Source organism: Anomaloglossus baeobatrachus, chromosome 3, assembly GCF_048569485.1.
Source record: "Anomaloglossus baeobatrachus isolate aAnoBae1 chromosome 3, aAnoBae1.hap1, whole genome shotgun sequence".
In the NCBI taxonomy this organism is placed as follows: Eukaryota; Metazoa; Chordata; class Amphibia; order Anura; family Aromobatidae; genus Anomaloglossus; species Anomaloglossus baeobatrachus.
Genome location: NC_134355.1, coordinates 672,331,784 through 672,355,258, shown reverse-complemented (window position 1 = coordinate 672,355,258; position 23,475 = coordinate 672,331,784). Strand labels below are relative to the sequence as shown.

Sequence of the window (23,475 nt, the reverse complement as noted above, 5' to 3'; positions counted from 1 at the left end):
ATTTTTGGGTTAGCTTTGGTGTTCCTAACTGGGGTGTAGGGTGTGGTGGTGTTATGACCTGTGACCCCTGCCTTGCCCAGGGCGTCACACAACCACCACAGGGCTCTTATATATAGCATTCTAACATGCTGTATATAAGAGCCAAGGCTGCTGGATAGAACGTAAAATGCACTTTATAATACTTATCTAAAGCGGTCGCTGCGGTGGAGTTTGGTCATATGGGCGTCTGCATTCTCCGGTGCCAGAGCCTCCTGTTTCGGTCATCTTCGTCCTCCTTCTCAAGCCTGAGTGCATGACACGTCCTACGTCATCCACACTCTCTGGTCTCGCGCAGGCGCACTACAATACTTTGATCTGCCCTTGCGCAGGACCTCAATGCCGGCGAGTGTGGATGACGTACAACGCGTCATGTACCCCAACTTCAGAAGGATGACAAAGATGGCCGAAAGAGGAGGCGACGGCATCTGAGAACGAAGATACCCATATGACCCAACTCCACCGAACCGATCGTTAGGTGAGTATTATCAAGTGATTTTTACTTTCTTCACAGTGGCCTGCGCTCTTATATGCAGCATTTTAGAATGTTGTAAATAAGAGCCCGTTAATGGTGGCCGCAGCTTATAGGCCCAAAAACTGGTGACAGGTTCCCTTTAAGAGTATACAGTTGCATGTCGGCTAGTGCAAACAGTGTCTGGCATACTGCATTTTCTGGCCTGCAGCATCACTACCATCACTACCTTGACATTACAGCCCATCAGTAATCTTAACCTGGAGCGCTGCTCATATTTTCTTTATGTATCATATTGTACAGAAAGATATGAGTTCGAAGAGCTTTGCATACCTGAAAGGGAGCAGAAGATGCGCTTAAGTGACCTCACACAATGTATGCAGGAGAACATCATCATCTTCTGGTCAGCGGAGGCAATAGGAACTAAACAGTGAAGTGTGTGTTTCCTTGAGGGAAGAATATGGAAGAGATGCCAGGTTTTGTTACAGTTGTGGTACTGTTGCTAAGTATAAAAGGCTCGGCTGAGCTGTGGAGCAGAGGAGTTGGCACCGGACCCTGTATCAGGCAGGTTGTGGGATCGCAAACTGGCCTCTCAGCCCCCATTGCCCCAGAAGGATTTGAGAGTGGTCAGATGCCAGAGAAGGGCTGAGCTATATGTAAGCTGAGAGGAAGATCAATGACCTAAGCTGAGAGGAAGATAAATGACCTAAGCTGAGAGGAAGATCGGTGACCTGTGCCGAGAGGAGGATCGGTGACCTGTGCCAAGAGGAGGATCAGTGACCTGTGCCGAGAGGAGGATCGGTGACCTAAGCTGAGAGAGGAAGATTGGTGACCTGTGCCGAGAGGAGGATCGGTGACCTGTGCCGAGAGGAGAATCGGTGACCTGTGCCGAGAGGAGGATCGGTGACCTGTGTCGAGAGGAGGATCGGTGACCTGTGCCGAGAGGAGGATCGGTGACCTGTGCCGAGAGGAAGATCGGTGACCTGTGCCGAGAGGAGGATCGGTGACCTGTGCCGAGAGGAAGATCAGTGACCTGAGCCGAGAGGAAGGTTGGTAACCTGAGTCAAGAGGAAGATCGGTGATCTGAGCCGAGAGGAAGATCTGTGATCTGAGCCGAGAGGAAGATCTGTGATCTGAGCCGAGAGGAAGATCTGTGATCTGAGCCAAGAGGAAGATCGGTGATCTGAGCCGAGAGGAAGATCTGTGATCTGAGCCGAGAGGAAGATCTGTGATCTGAGCCAAGAGGAAGATCTGTGATCTGAGCCGACAGGAAGATCTGTGATCTGAGCCAAGAGGAAGATCTGTGATCTGAGCCGAGAGGAAGATCTGTGATCTGAGCCGAGAGGAAGATCTGTGATCTGAGCCGAGAGGAAGATCTGTGATCTTAAGTAACTGAATGTAAAGATACTGCATTTGTATTTTGTATAATACTGATTGTCTGTTTATCCACCTTCTGATAACCATTTGTCCTGTTTTCTGATTGTTTCTTACCATTATTAACTCTTTATTTCTGTAAAATAAATAATCATTGTGAGTCATCACTGAGTCGCCTTTACTGTGATGTTGTATCCAAACTACCAGTTTACACCCACACTGACTATATCTGACCAACATCCTGGTGGGGGCCCTAATTACACCACTGACTACAGCCTGTGATTGGCTGCAACAGTCAGGTGACTCTAAACAGATTAGAAAAGATCTGATGACATGATCTTCTAGTTACCGGACCGCTGCAGCCATTGTCAGGCTGCAGCAGTCCTCTAATATACTGTGTTAATCTACTATATATACCACAGTGTAATCAATATGGCGGCACAGTGAGAATGTTTTCATGTAGAATCTACTCTATATGCCAAACATTACGCACCGTTTACTATAGGAGCAGATTAGTTCATAAGGTGCACCATGGGGCACAATTTGGTTCCATAATGAACATGATGAAGAGGATGCCGTACGCTAATTGTAAGCCTGGATAATGGACATTATGAGCGCATGGTCCACACATCGTGAGAATTAAACCTTCTCCTCGCGCGTATTGACTATTGAACTGATCACTTGGCTTTTGTAATGTTTGGAAATCTTTTTTATGCACAGAAAAGAAATACATTGCGGCGTTGTATGACTACACTCCGATAAATAATGGCGACCTGGAGCTGCAGAAAGGAGAGAAGCTGGAGCTGCTGTCAGAGTAAGTGCAGGCGTTTATTGATGCCATTATTAGGGTTTGCCCTACATGAACAGTCTGGATCTCCGGCCGGTCCTGAGGTATTAGCCATTTTAATAACACACTTTTTTATAGCATGGTGCTAATATTTCCTAACTATAAAGTATTGATATTTGAGCACTTTATATGTGTTATGCGTGCAGCAGGACGTCCCGGCCATCAGCCATCTGCTGCACTACTAAAAGTAGCCTGCTAAAGCTGTAGAGGTGTAGTTCGTTCTGGTCATTTTGACTTCCTCTTGCTCACTCTTAGCCTGTTTTCCTCCACACCACACTCTCCACTCTGCTACATGTGTTCCTTGCATTTCTGTATTACTCTTCACTGACTAAAACCAAGAAATCCTCAACATTGTAGATCTCTCACTGGGAGACAGCTACTCTGTTAACCCTTTCAGCTCTGCCACTGCCTTAGACCTAAGCTTTTCCCTCCAGCTAGGGAGTCCAGGACCCGTGGCACCTAGTGGCAGATGATAACATGGCAACCCAAATACACACATCAGAAATCTACATATATAAATACACATTAAACACTTTATACAAACAAGGATGCCTTTAGTTGGTTGCAGATCACGATCTACTCTCCTACATTCCTCCCCTCTTTAACCATGGCCGTCCTAGGCCATGCAGAAATCTATAATATAATAAAATCATGCAATAAAACACACATAAGATCACTATCTACTCTTTTCTTCTCCGGGATCTCGACGTTTTCTTTCTTTAGGCCATACAAGCCTAAGTCCCGTAACCAACAAATTCTATCCCTAAAACAACAGGCCCATGGTACAACATTAGTGCCTCTCAAGTCCGGAGGCACAGTCCCTTCAGAAGACACATTAGTGAAGACCACAGGGTGTTCAGCTCCCACCTGCCGCAACGCTGGGGGTACAGTCATTAGAATGATTCATCCAGCAAAACTTGGAGGCACAAAACACCTAGTGGCAGCTGATAAGATGGACGGTATGCAAACAAAGACCTCTTCAGGGGGTTCCAGGTCATGATCCACTCTCCTGTCTGTCTGTCTGTCTGCTATCAATTATCTATCCCTTTATCTCTCTATTATCTATCTACTATATATCCCGTGGATGGATGATGTATGTTGTAATTACAAGTGCATCTCAGTAAATTAGAATATCATCAAAAAGTTAATTTATTTCAGTAATTCAATACAAAAAGTGAAACACATATATTATATAGAGTCATTACACACAGAGGGATCTTTTCCTATATAGTATATAGAGTCATTACACACAGAGGGATCTTTTCCTATATAGTATATAGAGTCATTACACACAGAGGGATCTATTCCTATATATTATATAGACTCATTACACACAGAGGGATCTATTGCTATATAGTATATAGAGTCATTACACACAGAGGGATCTTTTCCTATATAGTATATAGAGTCATTACACACAGAGGGATCCATTCCTATATATTATATAGAGTCATTACACACAGAGGGATCTATTCCTATATATTATATAGAGTCATTACACACAGATGGATCTTTTCCTATATATTATATAGAGTCATTACACACAGAGGGATCTATTCCTATATATTATATAGAGTCATTGCACACAGAGGGATCTATTTCTATATATTATATAGAGTCATTACACACAGAGGGATCTTTTCCTATATAGTATATAGAGTCATTACACACAGAGGGATCTTTTCCTATATAGTATATAGAGTCATTACACACAGAGGGATCTATTCCTATATATTATATAGACTCATTACACACAGAGGGATCTATTGCTATATAGTATATAGAGTCATTACACACAGAGGGATCTTTTCCTATATAGTATATAGAGTCATTACACACAGAGGGATCTATTCCTATATATTATATAGAGTCATTACACACAGAGGGATCTATTCCTATATATTATATAGAGTCATTACACACAGAGGGATCTATTCCTATATATTATATAGAGTCATTACACACAGAGGGATCTATTCCTATATATTATATAGAGTCATTACACACAGAGGGATCTATTCCTATATATTATATAGACTCATTACACACAGAGGGATCTATTGCTATATAGTATATAGAGTCATTACACACAGAGGGATCTTTTCCTATATAGTATATAGAGTCATTACACACAGAGGGATCTATTCCTATATATTATATAGAGTCATTACACACAGATGGATCTATTCCTATATATTATATAGAGTCATTACACACAGAGGGATCTTTTCCTATATATTATATAGAGTCATTACACACAGAGGGATCTATTCCTATATATTATATAGAGTCATTGCACACAGAGGGATCTATTTCTATATATTATATAGAGTCATTACACACAGAGGGATATTTTCCTATATAGTATATAGAGTCATTACACACAGAGGGATCTTTTCCTATATAGTATATAGAGTCATTACACACAGAGGGATCTATTCCTATATATTATATAGACTCATTACACACAGAGGGATCTATTGCTATATAGTATATAGAGTCATTACACACAGAGGGATCTTTTCCTATATAGTATATAGAGTCATTACACACAGAGGGATCTATTCCTATATATTATATAGAGTCATTACACACAGAGGGATCTATTCCTATATATTATATAGAGTCATTACACACAGAGGGATCTATTCCTATATATTATATAGAGTCATTGTACACAGAGGGATCTATTTCTATATATTATATAGAGTCATTACACACAGAGGGATCTATTCCTATATATTATATAGAGTCATTGCACACAGAGGGATCTATTTCTATATATTATATAGAGTCATTACACACAGAGGGATCTATTCCTATATATTATATAGAGTCATTGCACACAGAGGGATCTATTTCTATATATTATATAGAGTCATTACACACGTTTCCCGTTTTGTATTGAATTACTGAGATAAATTAACTTTTTGATGATATTCTAATTTATTGAGATGCACATGTATATGTAGAAAATCATCAAGATCCTCTGCTGGCAGCTTCTGTGTAATCTCCGACCATTGACGCCCTAGATGTGCTCATGCAGACAAGTCTGGAGATGCTGCAGCCATGGGAGCACATTTAGGCCTCACAGGATGCTCACAGTACCATCAGCAATATACTTTCTGGCATTGTTGAATTGCTAAATGATTCTTGGGAAGCTTCAGAGAAATGGCCGCGCCACTAGTTCTACGACCAAATAAATGTGATGCTGATTTTGATGATTTGCCCAACTGCATTCAGCGGCAGAACCTTCCTCAGATACCATTATGTTACGTCACCACCGGAGTCTGCTCCAGCGACTTCTGCTACAATCGCCAGGCGACACCGTGTTCCTGCCGTGGATGGTGCTGGTGATGGGAGAGGAGTCGATGCCAGCGGCGCCGGTGGGCACAGGCTCCGTTCATCCACTGGTCTGGGTTTCCTGGGGATCTGCAGTGCCACTGGCTGACTGTAGGTGGCAGGTGTCTCCCAGCTGAAGTACCATCATTCAGCTACAGCCTATGGGAAGACACCACACCCTTTTTAATTCCCCTCCTGTCTGCTGACCTCTGCCAGAGATAGTTCTGAGAATTCTGGCTCCTGTTTCGTCCTGTGATTCCTGTGTGCTGATTACCGCTTGTTTTCTGACTACGTCTCCTGCCTGCTGTTTTTGTACCTCGCTGCCTGATCCGGATTTGACCTCTGCTACGTTTTCTGATTACGTCCTTGCCTGCCGATTCTGTCCCTGTTCTGCAATTCCTGGTTTGACCCTGCCTGACGACTACTCTCATCAGACTGCAGCCTTCCACAGGTAGTGATCACCAGGGTCCTGTGTAATTCCAAATCCCTGTATAGGGGTTAAAGGGTTTCAGGGTTCTGGGGGTCCTGCTTGGTGAGTGGCTTCCCTCTAGCCTGTCCATTACAGCCCGTCTGAGTCTGTGGATCCAGGCAGGCGTTATACATTAATAACCTCACTGATAGCAGCCGAGGCTGGAAGTGCCGGGATTTCTGCACGTGGCTCATACTTCAGACTGGATACATTGATGTTTTAAAAATGTTGCTTCCATTCTTTCATCATTTTTAGATGATGTTTCCTTTTTGTTGTGATTTTAATTTTGAGGAGTAAAAGCTGTACGTGTATACAGTATATGTAGTGACCCAGAGAGAGTAGGCACGGCTAGAATGTCCCCTGATGGGCCATGTACTTTTCTTTAATGTTGTGCATTATCTGTGCCTTCTGAAGCCTTGCTCTGAGAGTTGTAGCATCTACAGTGACCTCTGCTGGCCATTCTTAAAACTACCTTTGCCATATATATTGCAGTATATATATATATATATATATATATATATATATATATATATATATATATACACAGTATATTAAAAGCCTTTTCTTAAATGTTGTTCCTCTATATTTCCTCAGCTCCAGTGGAGATTGGTGGATGGCGAAGTCAGAACGCACCGGCAAAGAAGGCTACATCCCCAGCAACTTTGTGACTGTTGTAGACAGCTTAGAGATGGAAAAGTGAGTGAAACATTTCACAGATGGGAAACGGAATTTGATTTGTTCAATTAAAATCTCAATGTTTGCACTTATTTATTTTGCAGATTGTCTTCTCACACGTCTTGTATATAAGTTGTCTTCTTCATATCTATTATCTGCGTATATTGTTACATTCTCTATAGAATTTTAGACTTTTACCTTTATATCTTATGTAAGATGTCTAAAAATAAAGTTTGTACTTTTTCTTTTCCTCTTTTCTCAGTGTAGTGCTCCATTTCTCTTACGGTGGTGCTATTGGAATATTAAAGGGGTGGTTCACCCATATTTTTTTTTGTCTAGATCGATATTATATTGAGAAACAATGTTTCTCTCAAATACCTTGTGTTGTCAATAGTGCCTATGAGAGGCGCTATTGCAGACCGCTGCTCCCCGTCCAGTGACGTACTCGTCCAATGCTGCCTCGTCACATCCGTGCAGCCGGCTACAGTCTTCCAGACTCTGAGCGGTGAGCGGTGTTTCACTGCTGTCACAGCCCATTTGCTCCCCCCTCCTCCTCCCTCCTCGCAGAACGCTGCAAGCAAGAGACGTGCTGTGAGGAAGGAGGGAGGAGGAGCAGGGAGCAGATGGGCTCAAAATGCAGCCGGCTGCACGGATGTGACGAGGCAGCATTGGACGGGTACGTCACTGGACGGGGAGCAGCGGTCTGCAATAGCGCCTCTCACAGGCACTATTGACAACACAAGGTATTTGAGAGAAACATTGTTTCTCAATATAATATCGATCTAGACAATAAAAAATATGGGTGAACCACCCCTTTAAGCACTTGCTGACCTCTTTTCCCACCAATCACCATTAATCCTGCAATGACACATTGTGCTTAGTTTATTCTAACAGCGATTGTCCAAAGCCCAGATTCCCTATAATGTCCGTCTACGGCCGAGGAATCCAGATGTAACTTGTCTGATTCTTTTCTCAGGTTCTTCTTCAATAACATCACCAGGAAAGATGCTGAAAGACAACTCTTAGCGCCGGACAACATCCCTGGAACCTTCCTTATCCGTGAGAGCGAGACCAGCCTAGGTAAGATCACATTGCATGTAAAATAATGCACAAATCTATGCGTAGGTTTTGTTTATTGGCAAAAAAACTATTGATTCATTAAAAATATTAAAACATTTATCTGTTACAGATTTCGCACATTACTGACTATAGTATGAGTTAACTTAGAATCCATCAGCGAGCTCGTTCTCATGAGAGAGTTTGTAACTCTTTTGTTTTTTCTTAGCTTTGTTCTGATTTATGAGCACAAGTGGTCATAAATCTGATTTGAGAAAGCAGCGGTTGCTGAAGCTTACGGGAGAGGAAGATGAGGAGGAAGGCAATGTCAGTATGGGTGCACTCTCATCACCCACTCTTGTGTGCAGCGGCCGTTCACTGCAGTGTGATCCCATCAGCAAAGGAGTGGGTGATGGGGAAATGTACTCACTGACTCTGCGTATGCAGTTGGAGCGAGGCAATCAGACAATCACAAGTTCAATTCTCTTAAAGGGCCGTAAAAAGTAAAGAAATAAAAAAAATAATAAAAAAGTTCTATGTTAATGATAATCACATGTAAAAAAATATACATATTTGGTATCAACGTGTTCAGAAAAGTCTGATCTATGAAAATATTAAACTAATTAACCCGATCAGTAAACATTATAAAAAGAAACAAAATACCAGAATTATGAATCCACTCACTATACAGACACATCTGCAGGTTTTTCCCTCCGCTCTCTATACAGACACATCTGCAGGTTTTTCCCTCCGCTCTCTATAAAGACACATCTGGAGGTTTTTCCCTCCGCTCTCTATAAAGACACATCTGCAGGTTTTTCCCTTCCTCTCTATAAAGACACATCTGCAGGTTTTTCCCTCCCTCTCTATAAAGACACATCTGCAAGTTTCTCCCTCTGCTCTCTATACAGACACATCTGCAGGTTTTTCCCTCCGCTCTCTATAAGGACACATCTGCAGGTTTTTCCCTCCCTCTCTATACAGACACATCTGCAGGTTTTTCCCTCTGCTCTCTATACAGACACATCTGCAGGTGTTTCCATCCGCTCTTTATAAAGACACATCTGCAGGTTTTTCCCTCTGCTCTCTATACAGACACATCTGCAGGTTTTTCCCTCCCTCTCTATACAGACACATCTGTAGGTTTTCCCTCAGCTCTCTATACAGACACATCTGCAGGTTTTCCCTCCGTTCTCTATACAGACACATCTGCAGGTTTTTCCCTCTGCTCTCTATACAGACACATCTGCAGGTTTTTCCTTCCGCTCTCTATAAAGACACATCTGCAGGTGTTTCCCTCCGCTCTCTATAAAGACACATCTGCAGGTTTTTCCTTCCGCTCTCTATAAAGACACATCTGCAGGTTTTTCCTTCCGCTCTCTATAAAGACACATCTGCAGGTGTTTCCCTCCGCTCTCTATAAAGACACATCTGCAGGTTTTCCCTCCACTCTCTATAAAGACACATCTGCAGGTTTTTCCCTCCGCACTCTATAAAGACACATCTGCAGGTTTTTCTCACTATTTGAAATGATTCGTAGATAACCGAAACCAGCGGATCCCGATGATCCGGTTTTTAAAATCCGGTTTTGGGACGGATTCCGGTCCCCATATAAGTCTATGGGGACCAGAATCGGGCAATTAAAAATGTTGGTAGAAGGGATAGAGGGATAGGAGCAAGCGCTCTGTACTTACCGAGGCCCCGTCGCGGCTGTACACTGCTCCAGTGGCCGCTAATTCACTTCCGGTGCCACTCACAATCGCTCATTTATATGCACTGTTTTCTCCACTCACTGGGGTCTGTGATTAGTTTCAGTCAAACGCGCCCCCCAGCCTGATTGACTGCGTGTCTAACGCTTCCAATCACAGATGCTACTTGCATCTATCATGGTATAAAAATAAATAAATAAATAAAATATTTGGCGTAGTGTCCCCCCCATTATGATACCCAGCACAGATAAAGCCCACGGTTACAGGCTGCAGCCCCCAGCCCTGCGCTTATCTTGGCTGTGTATCAAAATAAGAGGAACACTATGAGGCTTTTGTTTTGTATTATTTAAATAAAGAATTTAATAAACCAATGTGCGATCCCCCCCAAATTTTGACACCCAGCCAAGATAAAGCCCGATAGCTGGAGCTGGTATTCTCTGACTGGTTATTGATTAGCTACCCAGCCTAAAAATGTCAGCCTGCGGCTACCCAGGATTGTCACATCCATTAGATGTGACAAGCCCGATGCTTTACCTGGCTCTTCCCAATTGCCCTGGTGCGGTGGCAATCGGGGTAATATAAGAGGTTAATGGCAGCCCATTTCAGTTATTTTTAATCTCGGGCGGCTCAATAAGCTTGGGTCTCCCCAGCCTGAGAATACCAGCCCCCAGCTGTCAGGCTTAATCATGGTTAGTTATCAAAATTGGGGAGTACCGCAAGTCGTTTTAATAAATTATTTATTTATTTATTTATTTTTTTTTTTCAAAAAAGCCACAAGCAGTTCTACTTATTTTGAAACACAGCCAAGAGAAGAGCAGGGCTGGGGGCTGCAGCCTGTAGCCATATGCTTTATCTGTGCTGGTATCATAATATTGGGAGAAGCTATGCCAAATATTGTATTTATTTATTTATTTATCTTTATACCATGATACTGACCCGCAGACAGCGCCTGTGATTGGTTGCAGTCAGACGCTGTCACACAGGCAGGGGGTGCGTCTGACTGCAACCAATCACAGACGCCAGGACGGCCAGTGGGCGAAGGAAGCAGCGAATATGGATGAGCAATAATGAGAGGCCTTGGGAGCAATTATTGCTGCGCCAGAGCCTTGGTAAGTAGAAGTGTTTGCTTCATTCTTATTTTCTTTATTTTTACTTTATTTTTTTTTTAAATTTCCCCAAGTGCTGGATCCGGATCAACAACCGGGTCCAGCAAGCAGGTACCTTTGAAACCGTACAGATCTGGACTTTTACAGTCCGGGTCCACCCATCACTATTAGAAACAAAAATTATTTCTATTTGCCAAATGCCAAAATAATGAGAGAGAGAGAGAATGTTTTAAGGCATTTTTATTCCTTTCTGCAAAGTCAAAAGTTTCCATACACTAGGCGTACTATGCCTTTAAACAATATGCGACAGCCCATATGATGATGTCATGTATGCACCGTCAAATTTACAATCACGAAATTTTGCACAGACGCCTCATGCGACTCAGGGAACGTCATAGACTATGTTTTCAGGGGAAAATTTAATCCCACACTTTACAGTTACTCTCCTAAAAACCTGCTTTCATTAAAGTCAATGGAGCTGCGAGCTATAGGTTATTAATAGCAACTGTGATTGGTTGCTATAGGAACAAAATAAACTGTTAGTATAAAAAGCTAATGTGTGAGGTAATAAGATGTGGATGGGGAGACGGATACAGAGAGACAGAAAGAGACAGACATAGGCACAGATAGAGTAAGAGGCAGACAGGGAAAGAGACAGACAGAGAGAGACAGATACAGAAAGAAACAGACAAGGAAAGAGCAGGGAAAGAGACAGACAGGGAAAGAGACAGAGACAGGGAAAGAGACAGAGTCAGATGGGGAAAGAAACAGACCTGGAAAGAGACAGATGGGGAAAGAGACAGATGGGGAAAGAGACAGACCTGGAAAGAGAGAGACGGGGAAAGAGAGAGACGGTGAAAGAGACAGACAGGGAAAGAGACAGACAGGAAAGAGACAGACGGGGAAAGAGACAGGCGGTGAAAGAGACAGACCTGGAACGAGACAGGCGGGGAAAGAGACAGACCTGGAACGAGACAGGCAGGGAAAGAGACAGGCAGGGAAAGAGACTAACAGACAGACAGACACAGAGATATAGAGAGACAGACTGAGATAGACAGACAGAGAGACTAATAAACAGACAGAGAGATAGACACAGAAAGACAGACATGGATAGATACAGAGACACACATGGATAGAGACAGACACACAGACAGGGAAAGAGACAGACAGGGAAAGAGACACAGAGAGACAGACAGAAAGACAGACAGACAGAGACACAGATAGAGAGAGACAGATAGAGACTCACAGACAGACAGAGACACACAGACACACAGACAAAAAGAGACACACAGACAGACAGAGACAGATAGAGAACGACAGGCAGAAAGAGACTGGGAGAGAGACAGAGAGACAATTACTATTCCGGGCAACGCCGGGTACTACAGCTAGTTCAGTATATATACAAAATCTCCCCTGTAGCTGCCATCCCAATGTGTCTCCCAGAAATCTGCACATAGACGTGTATACAGCCGCAGCTTTAGAGGGGACTGAGGAATTCCCCACACATTGGCCACATACTATTGTGTTTGTATTCTGCATGAGTTTCTCTAGTCAGACGAGTATTTTTCTTTTTTCTAATAACAGCTGTAGTGATGCTGTATACGGTATTATTTCCTGAGATAGACACGTTTTGGGTTCTTATCATTACTAAGAATCTGTGGCCGACAGCACGCAGGGTGCAGAATTACAGTACAGATGGTGGTTATCCACCCATGCCCCGCGCACCCCACCCGTACAGTGCACTGCTGCTGCTGCTTGGTTTCCATTCACAGATGACTTGGACTAAGAACTCCCAGATTCAGGCCATTTTTAAATACCCGAATAGTTGATCCTTTCTGTGGATCTTCTCTATTCGTCAAATCATCTCTCTCTCTGGAGGACCTGACACATCTATACATTACACGGACGGATCATGTATTATTACCTGTGATTTTACTTCAGCAATTGACTCCCTTTTAACAGAAAGGTGAAGAAATCCTTCCATGAGTTCGGCTGCAAAAAAGGAAACTTAGGACTGATTGTGGTATGAGAGTTTTGAGACTGACTCAAATCTTGTTAGTTTTCACGTTTTGCTGCTTCAGTGTTTTTAGATCTTTTAGTTGGATGTTCGGATATATCTCTGTATACAGGGAGCTCCCCCTAGTGGTGGCTGCAGACAGGATCTTATGATGTGTCTCTATATACAGGGAGCTCCCCCTAGTGGTGACTGCAGACAGATCTTATCATGTATCTCTGTATACAGGGAGCTCCCCCTAGTGGTGACTGCAGACAGATCTTATCATGTATCTCTGTATGCAGAGAGCTCCCCCTAGTGGTGGCTGCAGACAGATCTTATCATGTATCTCTGTATACAGGGAGCTCCCCCTAGTGGTGGCTGCAGACAGGTCTTATCATGTATCTCTGTATGCAGAGAGCTCCCCCTAGTGGTGGCTGCAGACAGGATCTTATCATGTATCTCTGTATGCAGAGAGCTCCCCCTAGTGGTGGCTGCAGACAGATCTTATCATGTATCTCTGTATACAGGGAGCTCCCCCTAGTGGTGGCTGCAGACAGGTCTTATCATGTATCTCTGTATACAGGGAGCTCCCCCTAGTGGTGGCTGCAGACAGGATCTTATCATGTATCTCTGTATACAGGGAGCTCCCCCTAGTGGTGGCTGCAGACAGAATCTTATCATGTATCTCTGTATACAGGGAGCTCCAGCTAGTGGTGGCTGCAGACAGGATCTTATCATGTATCTCTGTATACAGGGAGCTCCCCCTAGTGGTGACTGCAGACAGATCTTATCATGTATCTCTGTATACAGGGAGCTCCCTCTAGTGGTGGCTGCAGGCAGAATCTTATCATGTATCTCTGTATACAGGGAGCTCCCCCTAGTGGTGACTGCAGACAGGATCTTATCATGTATCTCTGTATACAGGGAGCTCCCCCTAGTGGTGACTGCAGACAGAATCTTATCATGTATCTCTGTATACAGGGAGCTCCCCCTAGTGGTGGCTGCAGACAGAATCTTATCATGTATATCTGTATACAGGGAGCTCCCTCTAGTGGTGGCTGCAGGCAGAATCTTATCATGTATCTCTGTATACAGGGAGCTCCCCCTAGTGGTGACTGCAGACAGGATCTTATCATGTATCTCTGTATACAGGGAGCTCCCTCTAGTGGTGGCTGCAGACAGGATCTTATGTATCTCTGTATACAGGGAGCTCCCCCTAGTGGTGGCTGCAGACAGGATCTTATCATATATCTCTGTATACAGGGAGCTCCCCCTAGTGGTGGCTGCAGACAGGATCTTATCATGTATCTCTGTATACAGGGAGCTCCCCCTAGTGGTGGCTGCAGACAGGATCTTATCATGTATCTCTGTATACAGAGAGCTCCCCATAGTGGTGACTGCAGACAGGATCTTATCATGTATCTCTGTATACAGGGAGCTCCCCCTAGTGGTGGCTGCAGACAGTGTTATCATGTATCTCTGCATACAGGGAGCTCCCCCTAGTGGTGGCTGCAGACAGTGTTATCATGTATCTCTGCATACAGGGAGCTCCCCCTAGTGGTGACTGCAGACAGAATCTTATCATGTATATCTGTATACAGGGAGCTCCCCCTAGTGGTGACTGCAGACAGGATCTTATCATGTATCTCTGTATACAGGGAGCTCCCTCTAGTGGTGACTGCAGACAGGATCTTATCATGTATCTCTGCATACAGGGAGCTCCCCCTAGTGGTGACTACAGACAGAATCTTATCATGTATATCTGTATACAGGGAGCTCCCCCTAGTGGTGGCTGCAGACAGGATCTTATCATGTATCTCTGTATACAGGGAGCTCCCTCTAGTGGTGACTGCAGACAGGATCTTATCATGTATCTCTGCATACAGGGAGCTCCCCCTAGTGGTGACTACAGACAGAATCTTATCATGTATCTCTGTATACAGGGAGCTCCCCCTAGTGGTGGCTGCAGACAGAATCTTATCATGTATCACCATGCAAGGACCTCACTCTCTAAAACATTTAGTGTCCTTGGGTGTCTGTTCTACTGTAACATTTCTACACATATTACATTTTATTCCAGCGGCTGAAGCATTGTACCTTTATGAAGTGTACATGAAATAATAGGATTATAATACCTTTTTTCCACCAGGCACCTACTCACTTTCTGTTCGGGATAAGGATGCCTCAAGAGGAGATTTAATCAAACACTATAAGATCAGGAAGCTGGACAATGATGGATTTTATATCTCCCCAACCCTCACTTTTTCCTCACTACAAGAACTTGTCAAACATTATTCCGGTAAGTGTATAATATATCATTTTTTTCCATACTGAATGTATTATATAACATGGAGGGCAAAGGAGGCATGTCTTCAATTTTCTGTTGTTTTATATATTAATTCACTTAGTGGATCCTGTGTTTTCTACTGAATATAGAGGTCTTATCAGACATTGTAAAGATGAAGGAGGAGGTGAGCTGTGACATCACCTATTGTGAATGGTGGATCCTGTGTGTGTTTTCTACTGCATATAAAGGTGTTTTCAGTCATTGTACAGGAGGGGGAAGTGAGCTGTTATATCACTTACTGTAAATCGTGGATCCTGTGTTATCTACTGTATGTAAAGGTGTTATCAGACATTGTACAGAAGGAGGAGGAGGAGGTGAGCTGTGACATCACCTACTGTGAATGCTGGATCCTGTGTTATCTACTGTATATGAAGATGTTAACAGTTATTGTACAGGAGGAGGAGGTGAGCTATGATATAATCTATTGTGAATGGTGGATTGTTGTGAATGTCAGTTATGCTTTTGCTGCTGTAAAGCTCCCTCTTGTGGCCAGGAATGGTTTGGACAGAGACCAGGTGTGCTGGAGCAATGGGCGTTTCCATTGCTAACTCTCTGCCTAATTAAACCTTGGTCTCCTGGCTGTTTGGGCCGGTTATAATTTGTTCTTTGTTCATCAGCCTTCTCATCTTGCTCCAGACCACATCTACGCCAGATAAGTGTTTGGCTCTTTTTAATGTTGTTTTGTTCTTTTTGCTCTTATCTGAATTAGTCATTTGCTGTGGTTATTGTCAGTTGATTTGCATATAGGAATCTTCCCTCTCAGTTGTTTAGCTGGGAAGCTCCCTGCAGCTATGTTTGGAGTATTGCTCCTATAAGTCCAGGTGTTTGTTGCTTCTTGAATTTGTAATGGTTCCTGCTTTCTGTTCATTGGTATGACAAGAGCGCCTGGTATAGGACGGAGTTCAGATCTTGCGATCTGAGGGCTTTTTGTACTATCAGGAATTTGGATTTTTGTAGGGTTTTTCTCTGGCCACCATCAGCCCCTTTCCTGTCCTTTCCTATTTAGTCAGTGGGGCCTCACCTTTGCTAATCCTATCATCTATCTGTGTATTGTGTTTTCCTATACCACCACAGTCTTTGAATGTGGGTGGCTTGCTATACCTTTGCGGTCTATTTCTGAGGCAGAGAGTTATTCATCTTTCCTTCCTTCAGGATATATAGTTCTCCGGCTGGGTTCGCGGTGCATAGGTTAGTTCACCCCTCAGCTACTTCTAGTGGTGATGGTTAGTAAGGGGATGGCGGCCAGATTAGTTGCCGATGCTCTTGTCACCTTTTTGCCAATGATCTATTGTGATCTTCCATGGTTCCGGATCATAACAGTGGATACTGTGTAATCTGCTGTATATAAAGATGTTACCTGTCATTGTACAAGAGGAGGAGGTGAGCTGTGACATCACCTATTGGGAATGGTAGATCCTGTGTTATCTACTGCATATAGAGGTGTTATCAGGAGGAGGAGGTGAACTGGTTTATTTTTTTATACAGATTGTGATATGAAAAATAAACATTGAAAAAGTTTTTTAAAAATACATTAAACACAATCATTTTATTTATACAATGGGCCAATTTCTGTTGATCCCTTTAAATGATGATTCCAGGGCAGGATGGAAAAGACATAATAAGACACTTGATTCTACTTGCCTAGATCCCTCCATTGTCTCTTGCATTTTAAACATTGGAGTCTTTAGCATGCGCTATATATTGATGATGATATATTGCTAGGATATGTCACAGATAGATTGGGCTCCAGCTCTGGGACCCTCACTGATCCTGATAGTGAAGATGCTGCGGCCCTTCTTTAGCACTGCTTCTCCATATTGGTTTCCTTCATAACTCTATGCTGTCTCCTGTGCAGTTGGGTGGTCTGGCGTTCTGCTCTGAAGGCACTGCATGCATCCACATAGGATTTTACATCTGCACCTTAGTTCTGGATTGAACATACCCTAAACCTCTGACTGTTTTTTTCTTCTGTGACTTTTGCAGCCAGGGCAGATGGTTTGTGCCGCAAACTGGAGAAGCCCTGCCCATCAATAATCAGGAGCAAGTGGGAGGTTGACGTCTGGGAAATCCCGCGTGAGTCGATTAGACTCGTGAAGAAACTTGGAGCTGGACAGTTTGGAGAAGTGTGGATGGGTGCGTAATTATGTGTATATATATAAAAAAAAAACACATCCTGGTGAAAAGTATAAAAGTATGTGAACCCCTCCATTCCATTAAATATGAAAATCGATTAGAACAGATATGTAATGTAAGAACTGATGGTATTTGCTAAACTGCACGAGTTTCTGCATCTCCTATAAAGTCTTGGGGAAAAAAACCCCCAGAAGATAGAGCTCTAATTTTTTACTTACTTTTTTGCATCTGGGTGGCAGATGACTTGAGGTTTTAGCTAAGGAGGTGCCACTTTGTGTTCTTGGTCTTTTGTAAGTGTTAATGGGGTTGGTTGCACAGGAAGGCAGCTGATGATGCTAATGTATGAATTTATAAAACATATACTAAGTACCCTAAGGGTCCTAAGGTGGAAAAAAATTGAAAACTATGAATTTGAAATAAGACACTATGGTTTCTAGCACATAATAGCATTGTAACAATTTGTGGTATTTGATAGACTGCCGGATTTTCTGCATCTCCAGAGTGTTGATTTTTTACTTACATTTTGCATTTCTGGGTAGCAGATGACTTGGGTTTTAGTTAAGGAGGTGCCACTTTGTGTTCTTGGTCTTCTGTAAATATTAATGGTGTTGGTTGCACAGGTAGGCAGCTGATGGTGCTAAAGTATGGATTTATAAAACATATACTAAGTACTCTAAGGGTCCTAAGGTGGAAGAAATTAGTAAAACATGTATTTGAAATAAGATGCTACAGTTTCTAGCATATAACAGCTTTTCAGTTGAGCATTTAGGTGCTCATCCTTAATTTCCAGGCTATTTTGTCATGTAATGTAACAATTTATGATACTTGCTAGACTGCAGGACTTTATTTATCTCCAGAGTGTTGATTTTTTTACTTACTTTTTTGAATTTCTGGGTGGGAGATGACTTGAGGTTTTAGCTAAGGAGGTGCCACTTTGTGTTTTTGGTCTTTTGTAAATGTTAATGGGGTTGGTTGCAGAGGTTGGCAGCTGATGGTGATAATGTATGGATTTATAAAACATATACTAAGTACCCTAAGAGTCCTAAGGTGGAAAAAATTGAAAACTATGAATTTGAAATAAGACACTATGGTTTGCAGCACATAACAGCTTTGCAACAATTTATGGTATTTGCTAGACTGCCAGATTTCTGCATCTCCAGAGTGTTCATTTTTTTTTTACTTACATTTTGCATTTCTGGGTAGCAGATGACTTGAGGTTTTAGCTGAGAAAGTGCCACTTTGTGTTTTTGGTCTTCTGTAAATGTTAATGGTGTTGGTTGCACAGGTATGCAGCTGACGGTGCTAATGTATGGATTTATTAAACATCTACTAAGTACCCTAAGGGTCCTAAGGTGGAATAAATTAGAAAACGTGTATTTGAAATAATGTAAGATGCTATGGTTTCTAGCACATAGCAGATTTTCAGTGCTGTTTCAGTGCAGATTTTCAGATTTTCTATGCTGTTTTTCAAGTAATGTAACAATTTATGATATTTGCTAGACTGCAGGGTTTTCTGCATCTCCAGAGTGTTGATTTTTTACTTACTTTTTGCATTTCTGGGTGGCAGCTGACTTGGGGTTTTAGCTAAGGAGATGGTACTTGGTCTTCTGGAAATATTAATGAGATTGGTTGCACAGGTAGGCAGTTGATGGTGCTAATGTATGGATTTTTAAAACAAATACTAAGTATCCTAAGAGTTCTAAGGTGGAAGAAATTAGAAAACATGTATTTGAAATAAGATGCTATGGTTTCTAGCATATAACAGCTTTGCAGTTGAGCATTTAGGTACTCTTCCTTAATTTCCAGGCTATTTTGTCATGTAATGTAACAATTTATGATATTTGCTAGACTGCATGATTTCTTTATCTCCAGAGTGTTGATTTTTTTACTTACGTTTTGCATTTCTGGGTGGCAGATGACTTAGGGTTTTAGCAAAGGAGGTGCCACTTTCTGTTCTTGGTCTTCTGTAAAGGTAATGGGGTTGGTTGCACAGGTAGGCAGCTGACGGTGCTAATGTATGGATTTATAAAATATCTACTAAGTACTCTAAGGGTCCTAAGGTGGAAGAAATTAGAAAACATGTATTTGAAATAATGTAAGATGCTATGGTTTCTAGCACATAGCAGATTTTCAGTTGATAATTTAGATTATATCCCTTAATTTCTATGCTGTTTTTCAAGTAATGTAACAATTTATGATATTTGCTAGACTGCAGGGTTTTCTGCATCTATAGAGTTGATTTTTTACTTTTTGCATTTCTGGGTGGCAGATGACTTGAAATTTTAACTATGGAGGTGATACTTATTGTTCTTGGTCTTCTGTAAATATTAATGAGGTTGGTTGCACAGGTTGTCAGCTGATCGTGCTAATATATGGATTTCTAAAACATATACTAAGTACCCTAAGAGTCCTAAGGTGAAAGAAATTGGAAACTATTAATTTGAAATAAGACACTATGGTTTCTAGCACATAACAGTTTTGCAGTTGAGGATTTAGATACTATCCCTTCATTTCCAGGCTGTCTGTCAAGCAATGTAGCAATTTAGGGTATTTCCTAAACTGCAGGATTTTCTGCATCTCCATAGTGTTGATTTTTTTGCATTTCTGGGTGGTCAGATGACTTAGTGATTAGCTAAGGAGGTGCAACTTTGTGTTGTTGGTCTACTGTAAATGTTAATGGGGTTGGTTGTACAGGTAGGCAGCTGATGGTGCTAATGTATGGATTTATAAATATATACTAAATTCCCTAAGAGTCTTAAGGTGGAAGAAATTGGAAATTATGAATTTGAAATAAGACACTATGGTTTCTAGCACACAACAGCTTTGTAGTTAATTTTTTTAGGAACTATAACTTAATTTCTAGGCTATCTGTCAAGTAATGTAACAATTTATGGTATTTCCTAGACTGCAGGAGTTTTTGCATTTCTAGAGTGTTGATTTTTTTACTTACAGTTGCATTTCTGGGTGGTCAGATGACCTGGGGATTAGCTAAGACAGTGGCACTTAGTGTTCTTGGTCTTCTGGAAATGTTAATGGAGTTGGTTGCACAGGTAGACAGCTGATGGTTCTAATGTATGCATTTATAAAACATATATTAAGTACCCTAAGAGTCCTAAGGTGGAAAAAAATTGAAAACTATGAATTTGAAATAAGATGCTATGGTTTCTAGCACATAACAGCTTTGCAATTGATGATTTAGATACTATCCCTTAATTCCAAGGCTATCTGTCAAGTAATGTAACAATTCGTTGTATTTCCTAGACTGTAGGATTTTCTGCATCTCCAGAGTGTTGATTTTTTTTTTGCATTTATGGGTGATCAGATGACTTAGGGAATAGTATGAAGATGCCACTTTGTATTTTTGGTCTACTGTAAATGTTAATGGGGTTGGTTGCACAGGTAGGCAGCTCATGGTGCTACTGTATCGATTTATAAAACATATCCTAAGTACCCTAAGAGTCCTAAGGTGGAAGAAATTGGAAACTATGATTTTGAAATAAAATGATATGGTTTCTAGCACATAATAGCTTTTCAGTTGAGGCTTTAGGCACTATCCCTTCATTTCCAGGCTATGTGATCTGAGATGATTATGTTTTGTATTTTCTTCTTAAAATTTCAGGTTTTTACAACAACAATGTAAAAGTGGCCATAAAGACATTGAAGGAAGGCAGCATGTCACCCCTGGCTTTTTTGGAAGAAGCAAACATAATGAAAACGATCCAGCATAACAAGCTGGTGCGGTTATTCGCTGTGGTCACCAAAGAGCCCATATACATTGTAACGGAGTATATGAGTAAAGGTAAGTGCCACGAGGGGTGGGGGGAGTTGACGGGACTTATCATATCAGAGACGCATCACTTATAAGTGGTATTTGACCCAACTTTAGTGACTTTTTTTTCACTTTTCTTAAAAACTAATGGTGGGGTTTAGCAAAAGGAGTTTGGCTTGTGACCAAAATACAATGGAATAAATTGTAGCAAAAAAACCTCCAAAACATAAAGAATAAAGAATTTCAGAATTGCATATTTTTTTTATTTACCCCATCTAGACAGTGAACAGATCTAAAAATATGTATCACATTTACTGAGTAAGTTTGTGCTTATTTTTATATTTTTGGCACCTTGCATTCATATGAAACACAAGTCTTAAGAAATTTCTCCATATTATCTAGTCTTCTATGATTCTGTCACTTGCTTATTATCTTAAAGAGCTATTCCCCTCACTCAGTGTTATGGTATATTATGGTATACAGTGTGTCCACTCATATCCTGTCCACCGCCATTAACTTGAGAACGACGGCAGCTATAGGCATAGAAGTGGTGTCTAGGTATAGTAAAGTAGCCATGCGCTACTCAATGAAACCACCTATAGTGCCACCTGGTGGAAAACAACGGAGTTAGCATTTTTATTTTGCAAACGGAATAAGATAGAGGAAAAAAGTGAATTAACAAATTGTAGTGCATCATCAATTCCATACGAATCGACACCTTGCATACAGAAATGCTATGAGAACGTGTAAAACTCACACAAGGCTGCGGATGTGAAGCAATACCTCATGGAGACCTTCCTACAAGTCATTGGGTGTGGTGGCTGTGTGGAATGGCCTCCACGCTCACCTGATCTGACCCCATTGGACTTCTTTCTGTGAGGTCACATCAAACAGCAGGTGTATGCGACCTCTCCACCAACATTGCAGGACCAACGACGAGGTATCACAGATGCTTGTGCAAACGTGTCACCTACCATATTGCACAGCGTGCAGCACGATACAGTATGCTGTGCAGAGTCCAGATGTGCATTGCAGCTGACGGGGGACACCAAGAGCATCAAAGTTGCATGAGCGCCATATGCGTGACCAGCATTCAATGTTTTGGGGGGGGTCATGGGTTTCATATCATAGCATTTCTGTATGTAAGATGTCGATTCGCATTGAATTGATGATGCCCTACAATTTTCTAATTCTTTTTTTTTCTCTATCTCGTTCCGTTTTTGAGATAAAAATGCTAATTCCGTTGTTTTCCACCAGGTGGCGCTATAGGTGGTTTCATTGTGTAGCGCATGGCTACTTTACTATACCTAGACACCACTTCTATGCCTATAGCTGCCGCCGTTCTCAAGTTAATGGCAGTGAACAGGATATGGCTGGACACACTGTATAAGGGATATTGGCCTCGGGATCTTTGCCAAATTGGTAAATAAAGGAATGCAGAGAATAAGTAATAACACATACTTACCTACCAGACCCCTGCCAAGTATGGCTTCCTGTGCCCACTGTCTACTTGGGTGGAATGTCAAGTGACTGCTGCAGCTAATCAGTGGCAATAACAGTTCTTGTACCAATCAGATGTTATTTGAGTCATAAAAGTTCACCTCCATGCTCTCTTTTCTGGTTTGGAGACCTGTCGGAAGATGAAATCAAGAGACCGGATAGGGGACAGTTCAGCAGGACAGAGATACGGTAGGGGTTGATGTTGTATCTTGTAGAATGAATCCCCGTCCTCCACCAAAAGAGTCAACAAAGGACATGTGAAAATCGCAACTGGACCATGAAACCATGGAAGCGGGTGGCCTGGTCTGATGGATCACCATGTGGATGGCTGAAGGTGGCACTTACCTGGGGAAGAGATGGCACCAGGATACTTTATGGAAGGAGGACAATAATCGAGTGATGCTCAACGTTCTCCATGAATACCTTGGGTCCATTCTCGTAACACTCAACCGAAACACTGTACAGACCAAATACTCCCCTTCATGGCAGCATGATTCCCTAATAGGAACTCTTCTTCCAGAAAAGTAATGGTCAGTCAGGGACAGTGGCTAAGAGCTTGACATGATAACTTGTCTCCAGACTCTTCCAAATCAATCCAATTGATCATCTGTACCGGGAAAACAAATCCAATCCATAGAGACCAA

General features: G+C 42.1%; 1 protein-coding gene across 1 annotated transcript in view; it reads left to right on the top strand.

Annotated features, from left to right (window-relative positions):
- BLK (BLK proto-oncogene, Src family tyrosine kinase) overlaps positions 1-23,475 on the top strand; it is a 139,552-nt gene that overhangs the window by 67,145 nt on the left and 48,932 nt on the right. The window contains exons 4-9 of the mRNA XM_075341247.1: positions 2,603-2,696; positions 7,135-7,236; positions 8,192-8,295; positions 15,232-15,381; positions 17,413-17,562; positions 21,182-21,361. Coding sequence (XP_075197362.1) covers positions 2,603-2,696; positions 7,135-7,236; positions 8,192-8,295; positions 15,232-15,381; positions 17,413-17,562; positions 21,182-21,361 — 780 coding nt within the window. The remainder of the gene's footprint in view (positions 1-2,602; positions 2,697-7,134; positions 7,237-8,191; positions 8,296-15,231; positions 15,382-17,412; positions 17,563-21,181; positions 21,362-23,475) is intronic.